Raw genomic sequence first — 21060 nt, forward strand, 5'->3', positions numbered from 1 at the left:
CTAATGATTCAATTTTAAAAAAAATTTGTAAGTGACAAATTGAAATTGACCTACAAATTCATAGGGATTTTGGTGAATTAACCCATTTTGTATAATCTCATTATAAGGACTCAAAATATGGAAAAATAAAAATCTCTATAGAATATGGTCCCGGCCCAATGGAACTGACGGACCAAAAGGGAAAAAAACTTTAGTTATTGTGGCCCTTTAGCATTTACGTAAAGTTTTGGGATATTTTGGCAATTATTGATTTGATTTAAGGATAATATTATAAAATGAAACGTTTTTAGTTTTGCGTGCCGACTCTTTCTTGTTATTAGTGATCCGCCACAATAGTAACACGTAAGATCGTTTCCACTTCAGCACCATCGTCCCCTTCCCCCTCCATTTGCTGCTCATTTTTTTCCGTTGAAGCTCCACCGAAAGAAAACGAAAAAACAGAGAAAGGCCTCCGTTTTCTATCCCTCATCGTTTTCTCTTGAAGTTTCACAGCCATGACAGTACCTCCGAATCAAGGTACGTTGGTAGCTAGGTTCAGCTCAATCGTAGTTTCAGCTATTTGGTCCATTTTTGTTTCATTTAATTCGATTTCTTATTGCTTGTTTGAACGATCAGAAATGAAGGATCAAGCGAAAATATTTTGAACGAAACTCAGAAAACTGTAAAAGATCACTACTTTGTGGCAGTTATATCTCATTTCTGATTGTTATGTATAAATTGACATAGAGATTAAGACGGGCTTTTTATTTTATATAAATTTGCTTTTTGGGTTTTAGTCCTTCAGTTTGGTTTAGAAATGAAGCCTCTTTCTTTGAACTTGAAGCTTCTTGTTGTTGATTTGGTTATTCTGCACTTGTTGCTAAGCTTCTCTATGGTTGTGATTTCCAATGCGTTGACTGTAGGTATTATTTTGCTGATGTCTTGCAGATGATGTTAACAAGAATGAGAGGACTAATTACTTCAATTCACCTGCAATGGATGTCTCACTTGCTTTCCCGCAAGCAACACCAGCATCTACCTTTCCTCCCTGCAGTAAGAATATTAGACTTATTAGTCCTAAAGAATATTAGACTTATTAGTCCTTCACTGTACAAACATCTCGTATAAATAAATGTGTATATGTGAATGGAGAAATTCTCTCTTGTCAGTGTGCTGGCATGTTATGTGAATTTAGACAATTGATTAAATGGATTCTTGTTTGAATGTATGGAGTCCAGATTGAGTCTAACAACATAAGAAATTGGTATGTAACACATGTTCATGTATACTTATAATATACATCGTAATTTATGCATGCATACACACACATGTACATCCATGTATGTCTTGATATTTCTGTTTCTGCATCCTAATTTATTTTCCCTACCTTGTTTCTTTGTGAATATTTTGTACACTTGAAGGCTTTAGTTGGTTGCCGTTTCCATTTGTAATTTGAAGTCAACTGGGTAGCTTCAGATATTAACTTCCATATTCTTTTCTCTTGGCCTTAAATATTTACAGCTTCAGACTATTATCAGTTTGATGATCTATTGACGCCTGAGGAGCAGGCTGTCAGATTGAGAGTAAGACAGTGTTTAGAGAAAGACGTTGCACCTATTATGGCAGAGGTATTCCTTTTCATTAAACTCTAACCATTTGGAGGTGTTTGTGTTTTTTTACATTAATGCTAAAACACTTAGTATGCTATGATGATTTAATATACATTTACAGACAATGAGATAGATCTCGGAATTTTGTTTTTTCAGTATTGGGAGAAGGCAGAGTTTCCATTTCATGTTATTCCAAAGTTTGGTGCATTGCGTATTGCTGGTGGCACGATCAAGGTACTTGATACATAACTTAATGGTTATTTTTAAATCTTGAGTTTGACAATTTGGTGGATGAGGCTGTTAAACTTGTTTTTGGCCTTATTGCTATCAGGGTTATGGGTGTCCCGGTCTTTCTATTACAGCAAATGCTTTTGCTACAGCGGAAATTGCTAGAGTTGATGCAAGCTGTTCTACTTTCTTCCTAGTTCATTCCTCACTTGCAATGCTAACTATTGGTTAGAATTTGGATAATCTTCTACTTTTGAGTTTTTGTTTTTTAAATTAACAACCCTTCACTCCACTAACTAGAACTAAATATTTTTTTTTCTTTACCTTTAAAACGGACACTTTTTATATTCTTGTACCGAAAGACCCCTAAAAGTTAACAAAAACTGAAAAATCTGATTTCTTCCTTCGTTCATCCTTATCACTGTTGTGAAGAGAGAAAGATGCCCATTCTTATTGTTTCCCTGAAAAGAAAGGTAAGCATCATACCCATTTGATTGTGTTAAAAATTTAATTTATATAATATTTGTGATTGAAAAATATGGTGTTATGTGGTGGATTTGAAATGGAAGACACAACTTCCTTTAAAAAAAGGACAAAACACCCAACATTTTAGCTCACCTCAAATGGGCATGATGTTTTTTGTCTTTTCATGCTGAACGGCGAATGACGAGAATGGTTCCTCCTTTTGTAACTGTGAGAATGGATTTCTAGCTCTCTTGATGACTGTGAGAATGGTTTCTCCATGAAAATGCAAGAAATAGTTTATCTCCCTTAGCAGCATAGAGAAGGAAGATTCTGAGATTGATGTAGGAAGGAAGAAGTGACAGAGTCAAGTTTTTTTTCATGCTGGCCTTCAAACGAAAGGAAGAAGAAGAGTTTTGGTTGTATTTTTTTGCTTTTGTGGTATTTTTGGTCAAGGAATATAGAAATTTAGTCAGATATATTACTCTCGAAAAATGAGTTAAGTTTGTTAGTGGGGTTGAATAATGGTTACTTCTGGTGAAAGAAAAAGACCTAGACTTTTTGTTACATATTATTTGCTGGAGTTTCTACCAATAAGTCATGACTTAATGTAACTTTTCTGGACTGCCAAGGATAGCATTATGTGGATCGGAGGCTCAAAAGCAGGAATATTTACCTTCCTTGGCTGAATTAAAAACTGTAGCCTGCTGGGTACAATCCTCTATTATGAATATTTGTATTTGATATCTTTTGTATGCTAATGTCAAGATCTCAAATCTGCTTGTCTGCATGTTAAAGGCTTTGACTGAGCCTGACTATGGAAGTGATGCAAGTGCCTTGAGAACAACAGCAACAAAGGTGGTTTCAACCTTTCGATCTGCTTCTTTATTTCTGTTAAAACGGAAGTGTCATAGTTTTTGTTTTTGTTTTTGTTTTTTTGGGTATCATGGCTATGATCTCATGCTATGTCACGTTTCTTGTTTGTTTGAGGTCATCAGGTGGAAGGCGGTTGGATACTTGAGGGCCAAAAGCGCTGGATAGGGAATAGTACCTTTGCTGATGTATTGGTTATTTTTGCTAGGAATACAACAACAAATCAGATTAATGGGTAGGAAATAGCACCTGTGCTGATGTATTGGTTATTTTTTCTAGGAATACAATAAGAAATCAGAGTAATGGGTACATAAAACATAAAAATGTATGAAGTCTCTATATGTGTTCGAAACTTGTTTGTTAAGCTTAAAATATGAATAATCTCTTTCTCATTATTTCTCTCATTGCATTGGTATTGAGATGCTTAGGAGTCATGGAAAATTAGTGTGATGGTTTTCCATAGCAGCACCCTCATGTTGAATGTATTTCTTTTCCCTTCTGTTTCAGATATATAGTAAAGAAGAATGTCCCTGGACTGACTGCTACAAAAATAGAAAATAAAATTGGTTTGCGAATTGTTCAAAATGGAGATATTCTCTTAAAGAAAGTCTTTGTCCCTGATGAGGACAGGTTACCTGGTGTTAATTCTTTTCAGGATACTAGCAAGGTATGCTGCAACAAGAAGTGATTCTTCAAATAGTTTATTTTGCTATGATCTCTCTCTTTTTTTTGCACGTGTCAAAATGGCTTTATGAGTATTTATTGATTTAATGTTGCCTTAAACTACTGAAACAGGTTCTTGCTGTTTCACGTGTCATGGTCGCCTGGCAACCTATTGGTTTATCTATGGGAGTCTATGATATGTGTCACAGGTAAAAGACGAATACCTATGCATCTCTCATCTTCCATCAAGTGTACTTTCCAAGTTTCTAGTGTTTCCTAGTCTGAGTTCTAAGTAATTGAAAGGTATCTGAAGGAGAGGAAACAATTTGGAGCCCCCCTTGCAGCTTTCCAAATCAACCAAGAGAAACTTGTTCGTATGCTGGGTAATGTTCAAGCTATGGTACTTATAGGTTGGCGCCTCTGTAAGTTGTATGAGAAGGGTAAAATGACTCCAGGTCACGCTAGCTTGGGGAAGGTAAGACAAAATGACATCCTGATGCATTCAGTTATCTTGTTGCTTATCCATTCTGTAATGAACTTTTGTAATTTTCAGGCATGGATTACTCTGAGGGCAAGGGAAACGGTTGCTCTAGGGAGGGAATTACTAGGTGGCAATGGAATTTTAGCTGATTTTCTTGTTGCAAAGGTTATCATGCTCATCTCTCAATTAATAGTTTTTATTTCTGAACCTAGAGAAGGATTGGATCATACAAGGATTTGATTAGTCTCATTTTCAAGCTAGGATTCGAAGGCAGTGTTAGATTTGAGTCTAAATTTGCTCTCTATGAAATTGACTTTTATACCTAATCCTTATCTTTGTTGGTAAAAGAATTGGCAACGTTTGCTATGTATATTTCTAAGTGAGAATCTGGTTTCATGAGATTTTACACCTTTTAGTCGTTTCTGTCCCATGTTGAATGTTTTCCTCTTTTGGGTCGCTATGCAGGCTTTCGGTGATTTGGAACCCATCTACACTTTCGAAGGTACTTATGACATCAACGCCCTGGTGACAGGTAGGGAAATCACCGGCATTGCCAGCTTCAAGCCAGCTGCATTAAGCCAACGAAGCCGCCTGTAGCGGTGAAGCTTCTCTGAATTGCCACAGCTCTCGGGACAACTTTGTTTAATTAGTAACAGTGTTGGCTGATGCAAAGGTGGTTTTAAATAAGAAACAATCATGAGACATGGGAGTGAATACATCTATCGGCGATCACAACAATAAATTTGCATTATAAATTCTTCTTGTTGAACATTGTATTCTTATAGTTTATGAAAGACAGAATAAATCTTAGCAGAAACAAATCTCCCGACACCAAACTAGAGTTTACCCTGAATCTTTTGTAGACTTACACCTTGCATAGTTGTTATGTCTCACAATATCTTGGGAAGCAGTAAGAGCATCCAAAATGATGCTATTTATTTCTTAGTTAAAATTTAGCTAAAAATATAAGAAAGCTATTTTAGGAGCTCTCTAAAAAATTTCAATTCCAACCATACTCCCCAATTTGGAGAGTCATAAATGCTCCGACTTTCTTTTGATTGGTCTATCTTTATTAAAAAATAAAATAAAAAATAGTTAATATTAAATAAAGATTTAAAATACTCATTAAATAAAGCAACATAAAATTATAGGAAATTACTAAGAATCATTTCTCTCTCCTCAGATTTAGGAGCTCTTAGAGGACTTTCTATTTTAGAAGATAGATAGGGAGAATAGTTGGAGTTGCATTTTTACGATTCCTCCTTAAAATTTATCTTAAAAGATGGTTTAAAGAGCCCATTATGAATGCTCTAGGTGGGCCGGCTCTTCGCCATAAGTCCGAGTCAGGACATGTTATGCGATGCAATCAACTTGGTGTTCTCGTCTTTTCACCAAAATGACATAAAGAAATAGAACTTTATATGAAACTTAAGCTTAAAGCTTGCTGGAACAGGGTCAATGGAAAGCTTGCACAGGCGTTGTATCGTATGGACCAAAACCTCTGATGACCCTAACCAAAGCAAATTCGCACGAGAAGTCGTTGGTTTGGTTGGGTTTTTGAAAGATAAGGCTGAAGGGGTAACTAAACGTCACAAGCAGTTGCAACTAGCATCTTTGATTGCAACTTCTAAAGTGTCTTCTTCTTCCCATCAATAGAGCCGTAGGGCACCCAGTTCTCAAAAATACCAGTGCCCAAAAATACCAGAAAAAGAAAATAAAAAACAAAGTGTACATAATTCAACTCCAAATCACCATAATTATATTCCATTTAGCTAAATATTAAGCAACATTAAGCCTCACCTTAAACAATTTTTCATCGAAGCTTGCAATGTGCTAATTAACCCACCATTACTTTTTCTTCAAAAATAACAAACTCCATTCCTAATTAACGATACACTTTCCCTTTCCTTTTTTTACCAATTACCAATTGGGCTCCTACCACCACCGCCGCCATTCAATTCCCTCTGTTTGTCGGCGTCTCGCTCCAAACCCAAACTCCTAATCTTCAGCTGAAACTGCCCCACCGCCGCCAAAAACCTCACCGCCTGAGCCGAGCTCAGCATATCCACCAGCTTTGTCGCCATCGTCGTTCTCAGCAAGTTCGAATTCTCCAGCACAGACTCCAATGCCGATTTCAACTCGTCGATCGCCACGTCCTCCTCCACGATCTCGCCGTTCGCGAACCTCCCGTACCGCCGCGCCACATCCACCAGCGGCGGCGCAGCCACGCTCTCGTGAATCTTCGCCAGCTTGTCGTTGAGCGCGCGCTCCTCCACCCGGGTCTCCTCCATCAGCCGGGCCATCCTGACCCGCTGCCCGTCGCTCAAATCGGGCACCGACTCGGTCAGGAGCCGGAATGCGAGACCCGGTTTGTACCCGGCGATCCAAAGCAGGGACCTTTCTAACGAAGTGAACCACGGGGGAGAAAACACTAGGAAAACATCGCGCTGGGCAATCCTCCATTTTTCGTCATAGTACTGCTGATAATGAAGAAGAACCCGATACACTAAATCTCTTTGGTCTTCGTCTCGGGCTTCATTGATTCGTTGTTGGGCCGAGAGAAGTTCGTCTAAGAAATGTTCTTGGCGAACCAGCCAGGCTTCAAAGAATGCCCCGAATATGTTTGATATTGAGCCGCTGTCGGACCTGTTAGTCATAGAAAAGAAAAGGCCAAAACAGGGAAGGTGGGTTGGTTGTGTGGGATTTTAAGACAAGGAAGAAGAAAACAGAGAGAAGGGAATGTTTAAATAGGAGCTCGGATTTCAAAGGTGGAAGGTAAAGTTTGGGTCTTGGCTGTATTTCGCTTTGTGGGCAAGTAATGGTAATGGTAATAGAGGATACTTCGAGAGCAAGGTTTATGCATTTGGTTTTGTACTGGGTTGAGCCCTTTTTAACAGACGCGTGTGAAGATGGACGCCATTATAGTAGAGAGATTTTAGGACTGCGTGTGACAAGCGAGTGGAGTATGATATTAAAACGGTGGCTTTCAATTCAGCCACTAAAAAAAACACCGACCGACTGATGTGAGAGAGAGAGAGAGAGAGAGAGAGAGAGAGAGAGGATGATCTCGGTGGGTTTTGTCGTTTAGTGTATTCAGAGAGGTGCGAAGAGCAAGTGCGCAGAAGAGGAAAGGGAAGGCAAAAGGCTCAAAAGAGGCTTGTGATTATGAATTGTGATTCTTTGTTCATCACATGTGTTTTTGTCAGAGGCAGCTTTGATTTGACAAGAAAGGAAGGGGTTGAAGGGTTGAAGGGCAGAAGGGTTGGAGTGGGGTTGGTTTTGTTTGATGCGAAATGAAATGAATGGCTTCTATTCAAGGCTCAAGGCAGAAATGTGGCTTCGCTGCTGCCAAGGCCGCAAAGTGGAGAGATTGTGTGAAGACAAGTCATCGTTTTTGGGAAGAAAAAAAATTAAGTCATCGTTTTTGGGGAGTTAAAAACCCTCAAGGGAAAGGACGCCTTTCCAACAGACAAATGTTTTTCGATGCAAGTGGGTTGATGGCTAGGAAGGGAGGGGGGCAAACTACCAAAAAAGAAGTTGAAGGGTGCTTAGGCACAGGGTTTGTGTGTGAGTGATGATGGGACAAAATAAATAAAGGGGGCAGTTCCAAGTGATTTTGCATGCAGTGAAGTCGGGGGGCCAGGTGGCAGTTGGCTTGACTTTTATTGACGAGAAATTGGCTGTAGGATGAGAATTTGAGCAATAAGCCGTTAATTGGTCTTTGTTTTGCTACTTGTTTACGCGAACCAATTGATGGGGGTGGTGATATTTTAGGAGAAGCTTGTTTTGCCAATTGGCCATGTTGATCAGCCAACGGCGGTAAGCGGTGGCTTCTACATGGCTAGGAATTTCCAATGAGGTTTAGGCTTAGTGTCCTCTTAGCAACAGTAAAACCATCTGTAACACCAACACAAATAGATTGATCACTAAATTGCATCTGAACAAAAATTACATCTCAGCTTTATGGAACCACCAATCAACAAAAACCCATTTCACAGCTTTGGTTTAAAGAAAAAAGAAAGAAAGGCCAAGATCATCTATGGAATTTGAAATCACGTATGGAATGGGAATTCACCGAAGCTTTTAGACTCCCAAGTACACAAATTACGCGTGAGAATTACACAAGTCAGAAATTCCTTAACTAGACCTGATACAGATAGAGTGAAGGTTTGATCATGGAAGCATATCCAACATACAACCAAGACAACCCATCGCATCGGTCAAATATGAAGAAATACAAGCAGTAAGAAGCACATTTCCTAAGCAAAAGCACCTTATAGCAATACAGGCTAGCCTCAATGTTGAACAATACAGAGTGATTTCACGAAGCTAAGCAAAACTTGCCCTGCTAATGATCATCTTTTCTTGAAACCATACTTTTTCCGTTCGTAGAAAAGATCTGTTTTGGCACTTCCCAGATTCACAATTTTCGGACACCCATCTCTATCTTTCTCCTGCTGAGTACACTCTTTGCAGTAATAAGCATCAGAAATTCCAACCCCTCCGCAGATAACACACCTTCCTTGGAAGGATCCATAGTTGCACTCATCGCAGACCCGAACAAGCGTGCACGGACGCACATAAGAGTCGCAGATTACACACTTACCATCACACTTTTCACACAACCTTCCAATAGCTATTCCTGGTTGCTTCCGGCACATAATCAGATCAGGATGATGCTTTGCCATGTTCCTGCAACAAGACTATGCTTGTCCTACAATAGATGCACCCTGAATCATCCATACATGGGTGTCAGTGATCTCCCAAAGAGGAGAGAACAAACAGCAGCATTGCAGCTTATAAATCAACAAGATCAAAACTGAAATTGACTAGTGCAACTTGTCGACAAATGGTTATAAAATCCACTAGATTTTGTGCCCAAGTTCAGATTATTTACAAAATCAATTGCAATGCTTATGATAATGATAGTTCCAAACAACACATTTCTTAATTAATCATGTTGACGGGGCTAAAACCAACAAGGCGTTTCTGTTTCGGTTATGTTTATCAATAAACTTCAAGGCTGATTCCAAAAATTCAAAACTAACCCAATTTGCAAATCTGCATAATTTCAATAATCAACAGGGCAAGTAAAACAAAGAAAAAGAGCTATCTGCTACAGTTCATGCCAAATGGTAGCATGCCAGAGTGTTCATATTCACAAGTCATGCAACCTCTGGTGCAAATTAACATGGAAAATCAATCGACTATGATGATTTGCAAACAATTTTCTGTAGCAATACTCACTTATACAGAGAAACAAAAATAATTACAGTGGTTTAATTTCATAACATGAATTCATCACAGGGTAACAACTAACAGAGAATGTAGCTAAATCACGAAAATATTTCATTCACGGTCAAGGAAAAGCAGTTTATTGCCCCATTATTACAAAGGATGAACACGTCTCATTTTCTTTTGGGTCTAAATTTTCTTTCAACTTAGGGGTGATTGTGATGTTTGCCTAATTCCCAATGTCAATTTTTTACAGAATGCAAAATTTGGGCTCAATAAGAGTGTAAACGAATCTACATAATTTGAACAGAAGAGAACAACTCAAAGGGAATGCGGAAGATAATGAGATGTAGAAACATGGTAATCAAATGCACATTTGGCCAGAAATTTTGAATATTAGTTGTATAAATCAAATTAAGCAGCAGTTTCTACAAACACGAAAACTAGAGATGGAGAACGAGAAGCAAAAGAAAAAACCATTCCTTACCGCAGCTGGAGAGGAGAGGAGAGGACTGATGAGAGCGAGGATAGCTGGAGGGGACTCCGAGGAGGGGCTGTTACTGTTCGAGATGAGAACAGAAGCGGGGGATTGGCTCGATTCGGAATAGGAGTGGGGCACGGCTGACTAATAGAACGGGAATAGGGTTTATGTTTTTTCGTTCCTCTTTCCTATCGAGTCTTTTTTTTTTCGGTATATAAAGACAAAATAATGTTTAAAACAATAAATAAATAAAAGCATTTTTGAGTGTTAAAACACTAATAATTTAGTAAGTTAATTAACTAATTCAGTTTGGCTTGCTTCACAATATAAGTAGAAGAGGCTCACCCACCCACTAAAAAGTTAGTAATGTTGGTGGTGGTAGTGACCATAGCGGTGGTGGTGTCCATGGCAAGGTGGTGGCAGTAGCAGAGTCAGACTCGATTACATATGAGGGGCTAAGTAGAAGAACTTTTTCAATTTTTCTAAATTATTACATAATTATATGTTAAATGATGAATGAGCTATATGGGGTTGGGGAGGCCATGGCAACCTTAGGCATACACCTAGCTACGACCCTGGTTGTGGTAGTAGAGGTCATGATAGTGATCATGGTGGTGGGGGTGGTGGCAATAGCAGTGGGATTGATGATTAAATTTTACCTAGTTGTTTTAAAATTGTCGCCTTTTGGAATTTTAGAAATGACATCTACTTAGATGAATTTTAAAATTGTACTTATTGAGTAAATGTATTTGAATCTCAAATATGCCACTTCTCCACCCTTCCCTAACCCATTTGAGCAACAACTCATGTCCAAATGTATTGAGTACTTTGGCGGCTGCAAAGAGAAGTAGACCTGAACAAGTTTTTAAGTAACTTAAATTACGTTTAACCATAAACCGCTTGCAATCAACTTGTATATATATCTCATGAATTACAAGGTTTAAAACAACAGTAACATAGTAATACATTTTCCAACATTTTCCAAAACTATCCATTTGAAGAAGTTCACAATGATGTTGTTAAACAAGTCTGCACAAGCGAGGCCTAGAACAGAATTGCCTTCCATTAGCTTTCACCACTGCCGCTACTCCAGCAGCCACCCCAGCCCAAAGCACAGAAGACATAAATTGCTGCGCATTTCGCCCCGCTGCGAATAGGATGTAAATTTTTTCATGTCTTAGTGAACATAGAATAAAACTCGCACACAGATTCCATTGTAATAAAGATTACAGACAGAAATGAAAGAACATCAATACCTTGCTGAAATGTTACAGATGTCAGCGTCAAACCTCCAATTAACAAAGCTGATGCCACCGGTAGATACTGCAATATTTGTACTTCCATTAAAACTTGACTATAAATTCAATAAGCCATCTTAAAAGTGGCAACAACAATCAAATGGCATGCAGGCCTCAGCTAATACACTCCTTCCTACCTTTTTTATGCTTTGGTAATTTAGTAAACAAAAGGAGAATCGAAACATAAAATAAGGGGAAGCGTGCAAACAGACAAAATGAGAATCTGAACATCGCTACCTTCACCGTAAAGTGATGAGTTAATATGAAGATGAAACGAAAAGATTGTCTTGTTATACTGAATGTTGCAAGACTTGAATAACAAATTGTAAAGAGCTGAAAATGGACAACAAAATTATTCGGGAACTAAAATTTCTCAGAAAGATCACATATACTTACAGAAAAAGAATCAGTCTGGAATGGTGAACTATCCCTTCTAACTGTATAGCGGCCACTAATAAGATCCATAGCATCCTGAACACATTTGAAACTATTTAAGCAACTACGATTAACTAGCAGTTACTCTCTTCTATACAGAAGTGATATTCCATATTGAGAAAGATAGAGGCAGGCAGATTACCTGCCGAATACCATCATGAAAATTATTCAAATAATATCTTGAAAGAGCACTCATCCCATCTTTCAGTATTCCTCCAAATGTCTGTTTTCCATATCTGCAGTAATGTGGACCCAGTGTATGATACAAAAAGGATATACATAGTTACCATAATTCTTGAAAATTATAGTATAAGTTGAACGCACCTAACCAGGTCCCCTTTCAGGGCATAAGTCCCAGCATATTCGAGGCTTATCTCATCACCTTGCTCAGCCCACACTAAAGCAACAGAGTTCAGTATGAGGCTAAAAAATAACTACAGACATCGTCTGACTCATTATGGAATATGGGATATAATATAATAAGAATTCCATACATGCTCTAAATTTTTGATAATCTTCAGCAAACATAGAAATGCATTCAGAAGAATCAAGCACTCCAATCCTCTGCAACTGTGCATCTAGAGACTTCTGAGCCAAGTAACTCTGCATAATAAGATTTGGAGGAAGCAGTAAAAAATATTAAAGCTCATTTTAATCATGGCCAGTACTAATCATGAAAAGCAATTACACTAGATAATTCTCGTATAAACCTGAGTAACATTCGTCCTATCAAGGCAATCAATGCAGTTAGATCTGACAATCCCTTTCTGCTCCTCCAGTATGCTTCCTTTCGCATCTATGAGTAAGTATCTGCTCCGCTGGAATAGTAATGATTAAAAACAGTATTACAGAGAGCCAGCATACCTGGATATGGGCATAGTTAATTCAATCTGATATTACGCTTTCATTACCCTTGCTTTTCAAATTGCTCCGAGATTTGCTCATATAGAAGCTTTAGGTTTTCAAAGTTTGAGTTCCCACATACATGATGAAAGTCAAATGAAACATATCTGCAATAAACACAAAAACTATTAAGTCAAAAACAAAATCTCAATTCCAGACGATAGATTATTTATAACAAGAAAAACAGACACATTAAGCTAGTGATATAATTAGTAGCCAATGGGTGAAGATAATGACAAAATGGAGGCTTGAATACGTAAACTGCAATCCTTAACAGAATAACAAAAAAGGAATCTACTTGAAGTGGGAGAGTGACTCAGTTGGGGATCCACATAATTACAGACATAAAAGTGCAAATTGTCACCTCACATTTGGCAGATTTTGTGCTTCGGCAGAAAATGCCATGCTTAGTTGACCTTCATCACCATGCTACAGATAAAATAAATGGAAATTGGTATATAAACCGGAAACATATGAAACAACATAAATCTTGCATAACAGTTAAACTAAAAGGAGGTCAAACTTGTGCAGCACATATAACTAGAATTTAAAAATAAAAATAAGTAAAAAAAAAACTGTCATATTCAGCAAATCCTGGAGCCACAATGGTGATTATGTCTTACGAACAAAATTTGTAATCTTTTCAGCTGGCCAAATTCTTCCTCTTCACAGATATAGTAGCTTAACGGTGAAGCTAAATTAGTGTGGAAGATTTATTCTTTCAAAGTATAATGTAAAAGAGAAGAAACCCTTACTTTATCGGTTAGGTCTACAGCTATTATCTCTCCATATCTTTGGAAAAGATCAAAGAAATGGCGCTCCACAACATTTGACTGCAGATAGATGGGAAAATTCAAAACACAACTCTAACAAGGGAGCTGCACCATGAAGCCAGAAGAAATGAGAAAGGAGGGGTGGAGTTGCATATTGGACAAAATTTACCGTCTGCTCATGATCAATAACTTTAAGTTGTGGTTTATAGCTCAAGTCAACAATTTGCTCCCAAAGAAGTGGAATTGAACCTCGAATCTGAAAACATATGAAAAAGTATAATGCATGTTTTTTTTAAATTTTTAGAAAAAGGAAATAAGTCTTCTCATATTAAATGATGACAATAAATGCTCAAAACCTCCCGTCTACTATCAATCTAAGGATTGATTGTGAAACAGCTTATGCCGTTTAGAAAGTACTTTATCTAGAAGTGTCTAGATGCACAAAAATTGGAAATATGAATCCGTCCTTGTTAAACTATACATTTGTTTTGCTCATGTGAGGGCCAGTTCATAAAGATTAGAAAAGAAAAAAAAGTTCTACCATTATGATATTGCTCAGATCAACAAGGAGCACTGATTATACTTTTCCAAAAAGTTTCGTCCTCAGCCAACTTAGTTGATCATGTGTGTAATGAGCCCAAGATATAAGCTGATGCCCTACTAAACTTAGGAACATAACGTAAATTAACATATTCAGTTACAGAACTGCTAATACTATTCCCTAAGCACACAATTATTTTCTGAACCTCCAAATTGGGATTACCTGCAATAATGAGGACCTGAAACCTTCACACTCCACCAACTGCTCAGTTTCAATAAAATTAGCTACATCTCCTTCAAGGTTAGCTCCTCTTCTCCACATTCTTGTGCCTGGTGACCACATTATAGTATCTCATGCTTAGATCTTTTATAACTAGTTGATACAGACACAAAGTCTACAAGAATCAATCATCTCTATAAAATTGTACCTAGACGTCGGGTACATCTCCTTGAGAATATCATAAGTGTGGCAGGTGAGCCTTTTAGCTTAAGCTGTGCAGCCTGGAAGCTTAAATGTAGGTTAAAGAAATACCATACCATTCCCCAATTGAATATATTACAAACCTAATTTCAGAATCTTCATCCCCCTTACATGGGAGCAGATATGCATGCACACAGAGAGAGAGAGAGAGAGAGAGAGAGAGAGAGAGAGAGAGAAATCTTAAGTAATAGACATAAGGAATCAGTAGCTTCAGGATATTTCCTTGTAGTATAGGAATAATGAACCCATCAAGCTGCCACGAGAGAATAAATGTGAATCAGCGAAAAGTTTTCTGAGTTTGAAGAACTGACAACTTTTGGAAATGTCTGTGTAACCTTATACTCAATAAGTTCGTCCAAAAGATTTCTGTTCCAAACAAATCGAGGGTCGGCCTGGAAACAAAAACAAAATTAAAAGCTCAAACTCCTGACCAAGCAATTAGTAATTATAGATCATATTGTAAATGAGAAAAACATTTGACAGGGGCTAAAAATAGCATAAGAAAAAGAGTGGAAAATATCCATGAAAAGTAACATTTCTCTCCTCTATCTCCTTCTCTTTCTTCCATCTCTTAAAATTCACTTCTTGGTTTATGACCAAGCATTTCCCCCTTCATCTCTGTTCTATCCCTTTCTCTTTTTTCTTCTATTCTTTCTAGTTTCCTTCTCTCAAAGCTCTCCTCTTGGTTCTATGCCAGCTAGCCTTTCTTTTCCTTTTTTTCCCTCTCACTTAGATAGAGTTGAGAATACCTGTAAACTAAACCCGTGGCCTAATATCCATCACGTTACATATATGGGACAATAGCTTATATGCACCTGATATATCTGACATGGATTACTTCCAGAAAATAATCAGTTCAAGATAAACCAAATACTCCATGTTTCCAACTAACCTGCTTCCACATTGGTTTGGCCATCCATCCTTCCATTAACTTATGTCTTCTTTGAAAACTGGTAGAAATTATCAAATATGTGTAATTAGCGTAAATTGACATGATACTTAACCAAAAAGAAGCATAAACTTACATGATACACGTCTGAATGTAATCACAGAATAATGATGAAAACAGCGTAATCTACTCAAACAGCACCCTAACAGGTATGAAAACTTTTAAATTGTGTTTGAACGCTAGGTATAAGAATTTACTTTAATGTAATATCTGTTTGGTAAGAAAAGTACAGCCCTGGAGTTGATTGGACTGTTTTCAACAGAGCCATGAAGTAAGCCTCATCCTTTTTCTGCACAAAGACATCAGAAGCTTTCAGACAAGACTCAAAACTTTAAAAATCCCAAGAGACGCTCAAATTAGCTTTGTATTATCAATTAAAAGAAGTAAAAATAATATAAAAAACTTCACCTCTTGAAGAGTTGAATTCTTCAAAACCTCATTGCAGGACAGAAACTTCATAGAGGTTACTCGGTAAACAGGGAAACCAAGAAATGCCCCAACTTCGGTCCTCGAAGTTATTACAAGTACATAATTTCCTGCACCAAATACATGAATTATTCAAAGAAACATCATTGCATCTAAATAGCTCAAGCTGAAATTCAAGATGCAAGTTTTCAAAACAAAATCCAATACACAAAATCTGCCAAGCAATTAACTACCTGCAAGCAATCTGATGGTTCCCGCCACACCATATATCGTAGAGGTTTTGGTTGGTCTTGCAGAAGAAGAAGAAGAATCACCTTATAATAATAAACAACAAGCACATAAATTCAGAACAATTAGAAAAAATTGAAATTCCATCAACAAAGCTAAAAAATTTATACCATTAAGTGGTTCAATGGTCCCGTCACGGCGGTCGATAGAGAAGCCTTGATCTGGAGCCTCGACGGATTTGATCACGAACTTGTCCTGAAACTCTTGCAATTCTAACAGCTCGTAGAGCTTGAATTTACCTCTAGGACAAGATCCACCGTCCATTTCCGCAAACACAATAACTCTAGAATTATCGTTCTATATTGATCGAAGAAAAAAATGGTGGTTGCCAATTTGGAAATATCCAATTGACAGACTCCTCGCCTGTTTCAGGCTTCAGCTGATAACCAATGTCGAAGACGATGAAATGTATTCAAAGACGTTATTGCCCCTAATGACTTTGTGATTGTTCAGGGATTTGGAGACAATTGAGGGAACAAAATCATAATTTTGTAATTTATCGGCTCAGGGGCAGCTGTGAGATGCTTGGTTTGTTGCGTTTCTGCAAGAGCAATGATTCTCTACGTACAACTGTACCGTAATCAGTTACAACATATGCTCGAGCTCGAGGTGACAGGAGTGGATGACGTGGCAACATCTGGGTCGCGTCAAAGAGTCAGTGCGCTGAAAATGAAAGATATATACTATTGTGCAAGCAAAAACACTTAGCATTGCGTACACGTACTCTGAACCTTTTTCCTTTATGTGGGTTGAGTAAAACTTGGAAACAGGAGATGGACTGCCTTCAAGAGTACAGCCGCTCGGCTATAATTCTTAATTATATTATTATATTTAAGGGATATAGCCGCGCTATACTGTGGTAGGTTTTTTTTTTAAATTTTTTTTAAATAGTGTAGCGTGCGGCTATACTATATCATTATAATAAAAAAGTACAGCCGATCGGCTATACTCCTTAAATATATTATTATATTTATATTTAAGGAGTATAGCCGCTCAGCTATACAAAGATCTTTTTTTTTCTTTACTTTAATTTTAAAAAATAATAAAAAATTAAAGCAAATTCCCAAAATATATAATAATATTCTTCTTTTTGGTTTGAACTTCAAGTGCGTAATTTGGAAGCTATTTGGCAAGTTTTTAAAACTATTAGGTGTATAAGATTATTATGACTTGGGTTTGTTTATATATAGCCTATTTATTTATTTTGGGTAAATTTCATTCTAATTCGTGGAATAGGAAAGAAAGCAAAGCCATCGTCTGGAGAAATTATAGAATAGTACGGATGTATCACGTCAGCGTATGATACTCCCATTCAAATTTCGAAATGTGTCCATTTTTAAAAATAAATTAATTACTTTCTTATAGCTGGACTTACTTAACTTTTATCTTTTAAAATAAAATTAGAAAAGTCTTAAAAAAGAAAATTAAAGAATTTTCCAACCCTCCGTCTCCAACTTAAACTTGCGCCACCCGTCTCCCTTGCTCTTCCTGTCAACCCCTTGCATTTCTGAAGCTACTCCATGCTCAAATTCCTAGGGTGGCGTTTGTAGCGCCTTTCAGAGTATGCTTCAACTCAATCCACATCGGCTGTGCCTTTCATTGATTTTGTGTTGTAGAGTGAGAGTGTACTAGAGGATGTGTTTGTAGCAAATTCAATGGTGCAAGTGCACAAAGATGTGTTGTGTTTGGGATTTGTGGATGCTAGGCTGTGCCCAAGTAACCCAAGGTGCTGCCATTGTGATCAGAGCCCATCAATTGGAGGACAATCTTCTTCAATTTGATTTGGCTAATAAAAGACTTGGGTTCAAAATCAGATTCTAAGGTGAATTGTCTGCTGAGCATCTGATTTTGAAGAGGAAGTGCAAGGAGAAGGGTGGCACAGGTTGGGGGTTATGGGTGTTTGGGTTGGGGACGAAGGGTTGTTGGAAAATTCTTTCTTTCTTTCTTTTTTATTTTTCTAATTTTATTTTAAAAGATAAAAGTTAAGTCCATATACCAAATTAGAGAGAAATAAGTGGAAGAGAAAGACAAGAGAATTTGTTGCAGATACCAAATTCCAGCAAATAAAATAATGAATCCTAATGGCTCAAGAAGTAAACATAAAACATCCAAATATCACATTGCATTCTGTGCTAGTAGCAATAGGAAGATGTTTGATTGGAATTACGGAATGCATACCTATACAAAGTCCTCGAAGTGGTAATTGTTGGATTTATTTGTTAATTAGGTTAATTGGATTTGCTGTTTCTTAATCTTGTGAGAAAGTTTGGCTTAACATGAAACATGGAAATATATTCAGTGTTGCGTTGGGTTTGGTACAGATTACTTGTGTTGCGTTGGGTTTGGGTACAGATAACTTTTTTAAAGTGCCAATAACTGCTCCTAAAGAAAATTGGAGAAACACTTAACTAGGATACTACTATTGCGCTATTTCGAGTCAATCACCCATTGTCATGTGTTTTAACTTTCCGACATGTCAATGCGTGATAGACTTGGGATACCGTCGCAATGAAATCCCCATTACACATAAGTTCTTCTCAACAAATTACGCAGTTTTGCAATTTTGAGTACAAGCATGCTTTGAACCTTTTGAGTTATATTAACTCCACAAATGAACCAACATGGGGTAGCTCAGTTCTTCTAAGTTTCCCTTCGAAGTTGCTTTCAGGTCATTCCGCGCCATGTATGAAGTACAGATCGAGCAAGAAATAAGGGCCTTTGCTACTAAAGAAGCCAAGAACCAAAACAGAAAGAGAGCAGACCAAACCAATATGAGAGATTCACAGGCAACTTTTCATTCCCACAAAATCAAATTTCCTTCACCCAACTTGAACCATTTATTTTTTCTATCCAAATAGATGGAGCTTAAGAATTACAAGGCTAAATCTAAATACACTGCCTACACTTAATCACTCTGGTACAAGTTTCAATATTACATCCCTGCTCAACTATGCCATCTACATAGACACCAAAAATACTTGAACAATTCACTTTTTAAACACACCGGCAAGCTCACCCTTCTCTTGCATGGAGGTTAGAATATCACAACCCCCAAGCAGTTCTCCATTCACAAATATCTGTGGAAATGTAGGCCAGTTGCTATACTTCTTCAGAGTCTCCCTCAATCCAGAATTATACTCTTCATCAAGCACATCTACACTCTCATAATCCACCCCTTGGTTTTCAAGAATGCCAACAACCCTCTGCGAGAAACCACACAATGGGGCACTTCTCGAACCCTTGATAAAGGCCACGACCTTGTTCTCCTTCACCAACCGGTCAACCAGTTCCTCCAATGGCACTGTCAGCTGCACATGGCGACCGGGTGTTAGCCGGAGATCAGGCTTCTTCCTCGGTGGCTGTCGGACCCAGGTGGCATTGCCTGATTCATTACCTGGAGGGACCTTCCCAGTAGCTTTTATGTGTTCTTCCATCCATGATTTCCAAGCTTGCGTTAGGACAGCCCTATCTGGTTCATCTACTACCCCAACCTACAGAACAATTTAATCACACTATTAGCAGAGTAATATCATAGAGTTCATTATTCATATACTAATTTCAACTTTGTAGTAATTGACACTGTTTTCACCAGAGTATGCCTTACCCAGACAAATAAATAATAACCTGGATTATGGCTTAATCTCATTATACTTAAATTCTAAAGGTGCATCATTTATTTCATCAATTTAGGCATTGCTAGGCTGCTAGCACCTCCTTTTCATTAATTTCTTTTGGTATGCTATTGGAGTTAATTGAATTGAACTGTTCAGTTCACTATAAATTCAATTCAACCCTTGAATCAAACTTTTTTTTTTTAAATACATTTTTTAGAGTTGAAACAAAAATCAAACATGTAACCGAAGAAGGAAAAAAACCACAAAACAAACACAGATTTTGGGCACCAAAAATGAACCTTTAGTAACAAATGAGTAGGACCAGAAAAAAGTTCATACCTTGACGGAGTAGCATAGCTCCGGCAAAGATTTCCGGTGAGTGAGAACACTTGCCGCTATGTTCCTCGATAAGCCAACGAACTGAAGCTCACCGTTCTGGTCGAAAACGGCGTAGACTCCGGTATCCGCCGGCAATTTTCCAGCGATTTCATCAGCCTCCGCGGGCACGGGGACCAGCTCGGTCTCTGAGAGGCTCTTAACAGCCGAAGTGACAACCAAAGCGCGAGGCTTGGCTGTGGTGTAGGGTTTGAGAGAAATGGAGGGAAAGGTGAGGGCTTTGGCTGGTAAATAGAATGAGAGGCTAGGGATATTTTGGGAAGAATGAGAAGAGAATATGCGGAGAGAGGGCGTGTGAATTGGAGAGAGCTGGATGATTGTGGCCATTTTCAGATTGAGTGAGAGTGGAGGAGGTCGGGAAGATGCTTCTGGTTAGAGCTCAGATATATTGAAAACGGATGTTATTTCTGACCCGACCCGACAGTTTGCCCCCTAGATGGTAGGTTGGGTTTGAATACCCAATCCAATGAAATTGGGCTATTGACCAAAAGGAATTAGATTTAAGCATTGAGCCATGAGCAAAGTCACATTTATGGAAGTAAAGGATGAGATTAATTCCAATTTTGAAAAGAAGATTTCATAGAAAATGTTCACTTGTAGCTTGTTGGTTTTGTGATACAATTAAAGGTCAATATGTTTTGAGTTCGAACGATATTCGAATCAGTGAAATTATTTCTCCAATAAAAATGATCCCTAACAAAAAGTTGTTACTTTATTTATTGGGTTCGACTAGTATTCGAAAAAAGAAATTTCATGTCAATTATAGTTCTTAGGAACAATTTTAGTTATGATCCATTTGAAATAAAATGGCAAAAGAATGTTGCAGCAAAATTGTCTTGCAAAGGCCTAAAGAAGGATATAATATACTCCTACTCCTCCTAGGTAGGTTGGGGGTCTATGCAAATGATTGACTTTTCAAGTTGATGCTATGAAAAAAATGATAAT

The 21060-nt window shown here is 37.8% G+C and overlaps 5 protein-coding genes across 7 annotated transcripts; 1 reads left to right on the forward strand and 4 right to left on the reverse strand.

Annotated features, from left to right (window-relative positions):
- The first annotated feature begins 313 nt into the window (after positions 1-313).
- LOC117629765 (acyl-coenzyme A oxidase 4, peroxisomal) lies at positions 314-5132 on the forward strand. Its single transcript, XM_034362362.1, has 13 exons — positions 314-516; positions 928-1032; positions 1501-1607; positions 1746-1823; positions 1921-2044; positions 2917-2990; positions 3078-3137; positions 3278-3387; positions 3660-3819; positions 3948-4024; positions 4119-4290; positions 4369-4461; positions 4762-5132. Exons 1-13 carry the CDS (start codon positions 495-497, stop codon positions 4891-4893), a joined length of 1314 nt encoding a protein of 437 aa, XP_034218253.1. The 5' UTR covers positions 314-494; the 3' UTR covers positions 4894-5132.
- An 879-nt stretch (positions 5133-6011) lies between these two features.
- Positions 6012-7642, reverse strand: LOC117629766 (protein ZW2-like). The gene has a single exon (XM_034362363.1). The coding sequence runs from the start codon at positions 6951-6953 to the stop codon at positions 6210-6212; it is 744 nt and encodes a 247-aa protein (XP_034218254.1). The 5' UTR covers positions 6954-7642; the 3' UTR covers positions 6012-6209.
- Positions 7643-8315: 673 nt separating this feature from the next.
- LOC117629767 (PHD finger-like domain-containing protein 5A) lies at positions 8316-10210 on the reverse strand. The gene is made up of 2 exons (XM_034362364.1): positions 10019-10210; positions 8316-9026 (listed from the first exon to the last, which is right to left on the reverse strand). Exon 2 carries the CDS (start codon positions 8982-8984, stop codon positions 8652-8654), a length of 333 nt encoding a protein of 110 aa, XP_034218255.1. The 5' UTR covers positions 8985-9026; positions 10019-10210; the 3' UTR covers positions 8316-8651.
- A 672-nt stretch (positions 10211-10882) lies between these two features.
- On the reverse strand, positions 10883-16656 carry LOC117632108 (phosphoinositide phosphatase SAC8). 3 transcript variants are annotated; one of them, XM_034365510.1, is made up of 20 exons: positions 16216-16646; positions 16051-16131; positions 15800-15927; positions 15589-15680; positions 15335-15392; positions 14778-14834; positions 14662-14695; positions 14390-14470; positions 14185-14291; positions 13591-13677; positions 13404-13481; positions 13013-13077; positions 12657-12755; positions 12456-12555; positions 12240-12348; positions 12070-12142; positions 11888-11981; positions 11707-11781; positions 11269-11335; positions 10883-11159 (listed from the first exon to the last, which is right to left on the reverse strand). In XM_034365510.1, exons 1-20 carry the CDS (start codon positions 16367-16369, stop codon positions 11032-11034), a joined length of 1767 nt encoding a protein of 588 aa, XP_034221401.1. In that variant the 5' UTR covers positions 16370-16646; the 3' UTR covers positions 10883-11031. The 3 variants fall into 3 exon arrangements, 2 of the variants coding, with proteins under 2 accessions (XP_034221401.1, XP_034221403.1); XM_034365512.1 differs by having other exon boundaries at positions 16051-16106; positions 16216-16308; XR_004586429.1 differs by lacking the exons at positions 10883-11159; positions 11269-11335; positions 11707-11781; positions 11888-11981; positions 12070-12142 and having other exon boundaries at positions 12456-12563; positions 16216-16656.
- A 2221-nt stretch (positions 16657-18877) lies between these two features.
- LOC117629513 (bifunctional monothiol glutaredoxin-S16, chloroplastic) lies at positions 18878-20585 on the reverse strand. Its single transcript, XM_034362018.1, has 2 exons — positions 20059-20585; positions 18878-19596 (listed from the first exon to the last, which is right to left on the reverse strand). Exons 1-2 carry the CDS (start codon positions 20440-20442, stop codon positions 19093-19095), a joined length of 888 nt encoding a protein of 295 aa, XP_034217909.1. The 5' UTR covers positions 20443-20585; the 3' UTR covers positions 18878-19092.
- Between the last annotated feature and the right edge of the window lie 475 nt (positions 20586-21060).

This window comes from Prunus dulcis, chromosome 6, assembly GCF_902201215.1.
Source record: "Prunus dulcis chromosome 6, ALMONDv2, whole genome shotgun sequence".
Classification (NCBI taxonomy): Eukaryota; Viridiplantae; Streptophyta; class Magnoliopsida; order Rosales; family Rosaceae; genus Prunus; species Prunus dulcis.

What these genes read in the sequence shown, in the direction of transcription:
- LOC117629765 (XM_034362362.1), top strand. Translation starts at nt 495, where the DNA reads ATGACAGTACCTCCGAATCAAG. An exon ending in TTGCTGGTGGCACGATCAAG is followed by an intron (nt 1,824 to 1,920) that starts GTACTTGATACA and finishes TATTGCTATCAG; the next exon opens with GGTTATGGGTGTCCCGGTCT. An exon ending in GTCTATGATATGTGTCACAG is followed by an intron (nt 4,025 to 4,118) that starts GTAAAAGACGAA and finishes AGTAATTGAAAG; the next exon opens with GTATCTGAAGGAGAGGAAAC.
- LOC117629766 (XM_034362363.1), bottom strand. Translation starts at nt 6,953, where the DNA reads ATGACTAACAGGTCCGACAGCGGCTCAATATCAAACATATTCGGGGCA.
- LOC117629767 (XM_034362364.1), bottom strand. Translation starts at nt 8,984, where the DNA reads ATGGCAAAGCATCATCCTGATCTGATTATGTGCCGGAAGCAACCAGGA.
- LOC117632108 (XM_034365510.1), bottom strand. Translation starts at nt 16,369, where the DNA reads ATGGACGGTGGATCTTGTCCTAGAGGTAAATTCAAGCTCTACGAGCTG. An exon ending in TATTCCTATACTACAAGGAA is followed by an intron (nt 14,471 to 14,661) that starts ATATCCTGAAGC and finishes ACCTACATTTAA; the next exon opens with GCTTCCAGGCTGCACAGCTT. An exon ending in CAAAATCTGCCAAATGTGAG is followed by an intron (nt 12,756 to 13,012) that starts GTGACAATTTGC and finishes TGTTTATTGCAG; the next exon opens with ATATGTTTCATTTGACTTTC.
- LOC117629513 (XM_034362018.1), bottom strand. Translation starts at nt 20,442, where the DNA reads ATGGCCACAATCATCCAGCTCTCTCCAATTCACACGCCCTCTCTCCGC. An exon ending in AGCTATGCTACTCCGTCAAG is followed by an intron (nt 19,597 to 20,058) that starts GTATGAACTTTT and finishes ATTGTTCTGTAG; the next exon opens with GTTGGGGTAGTAGATGAACC.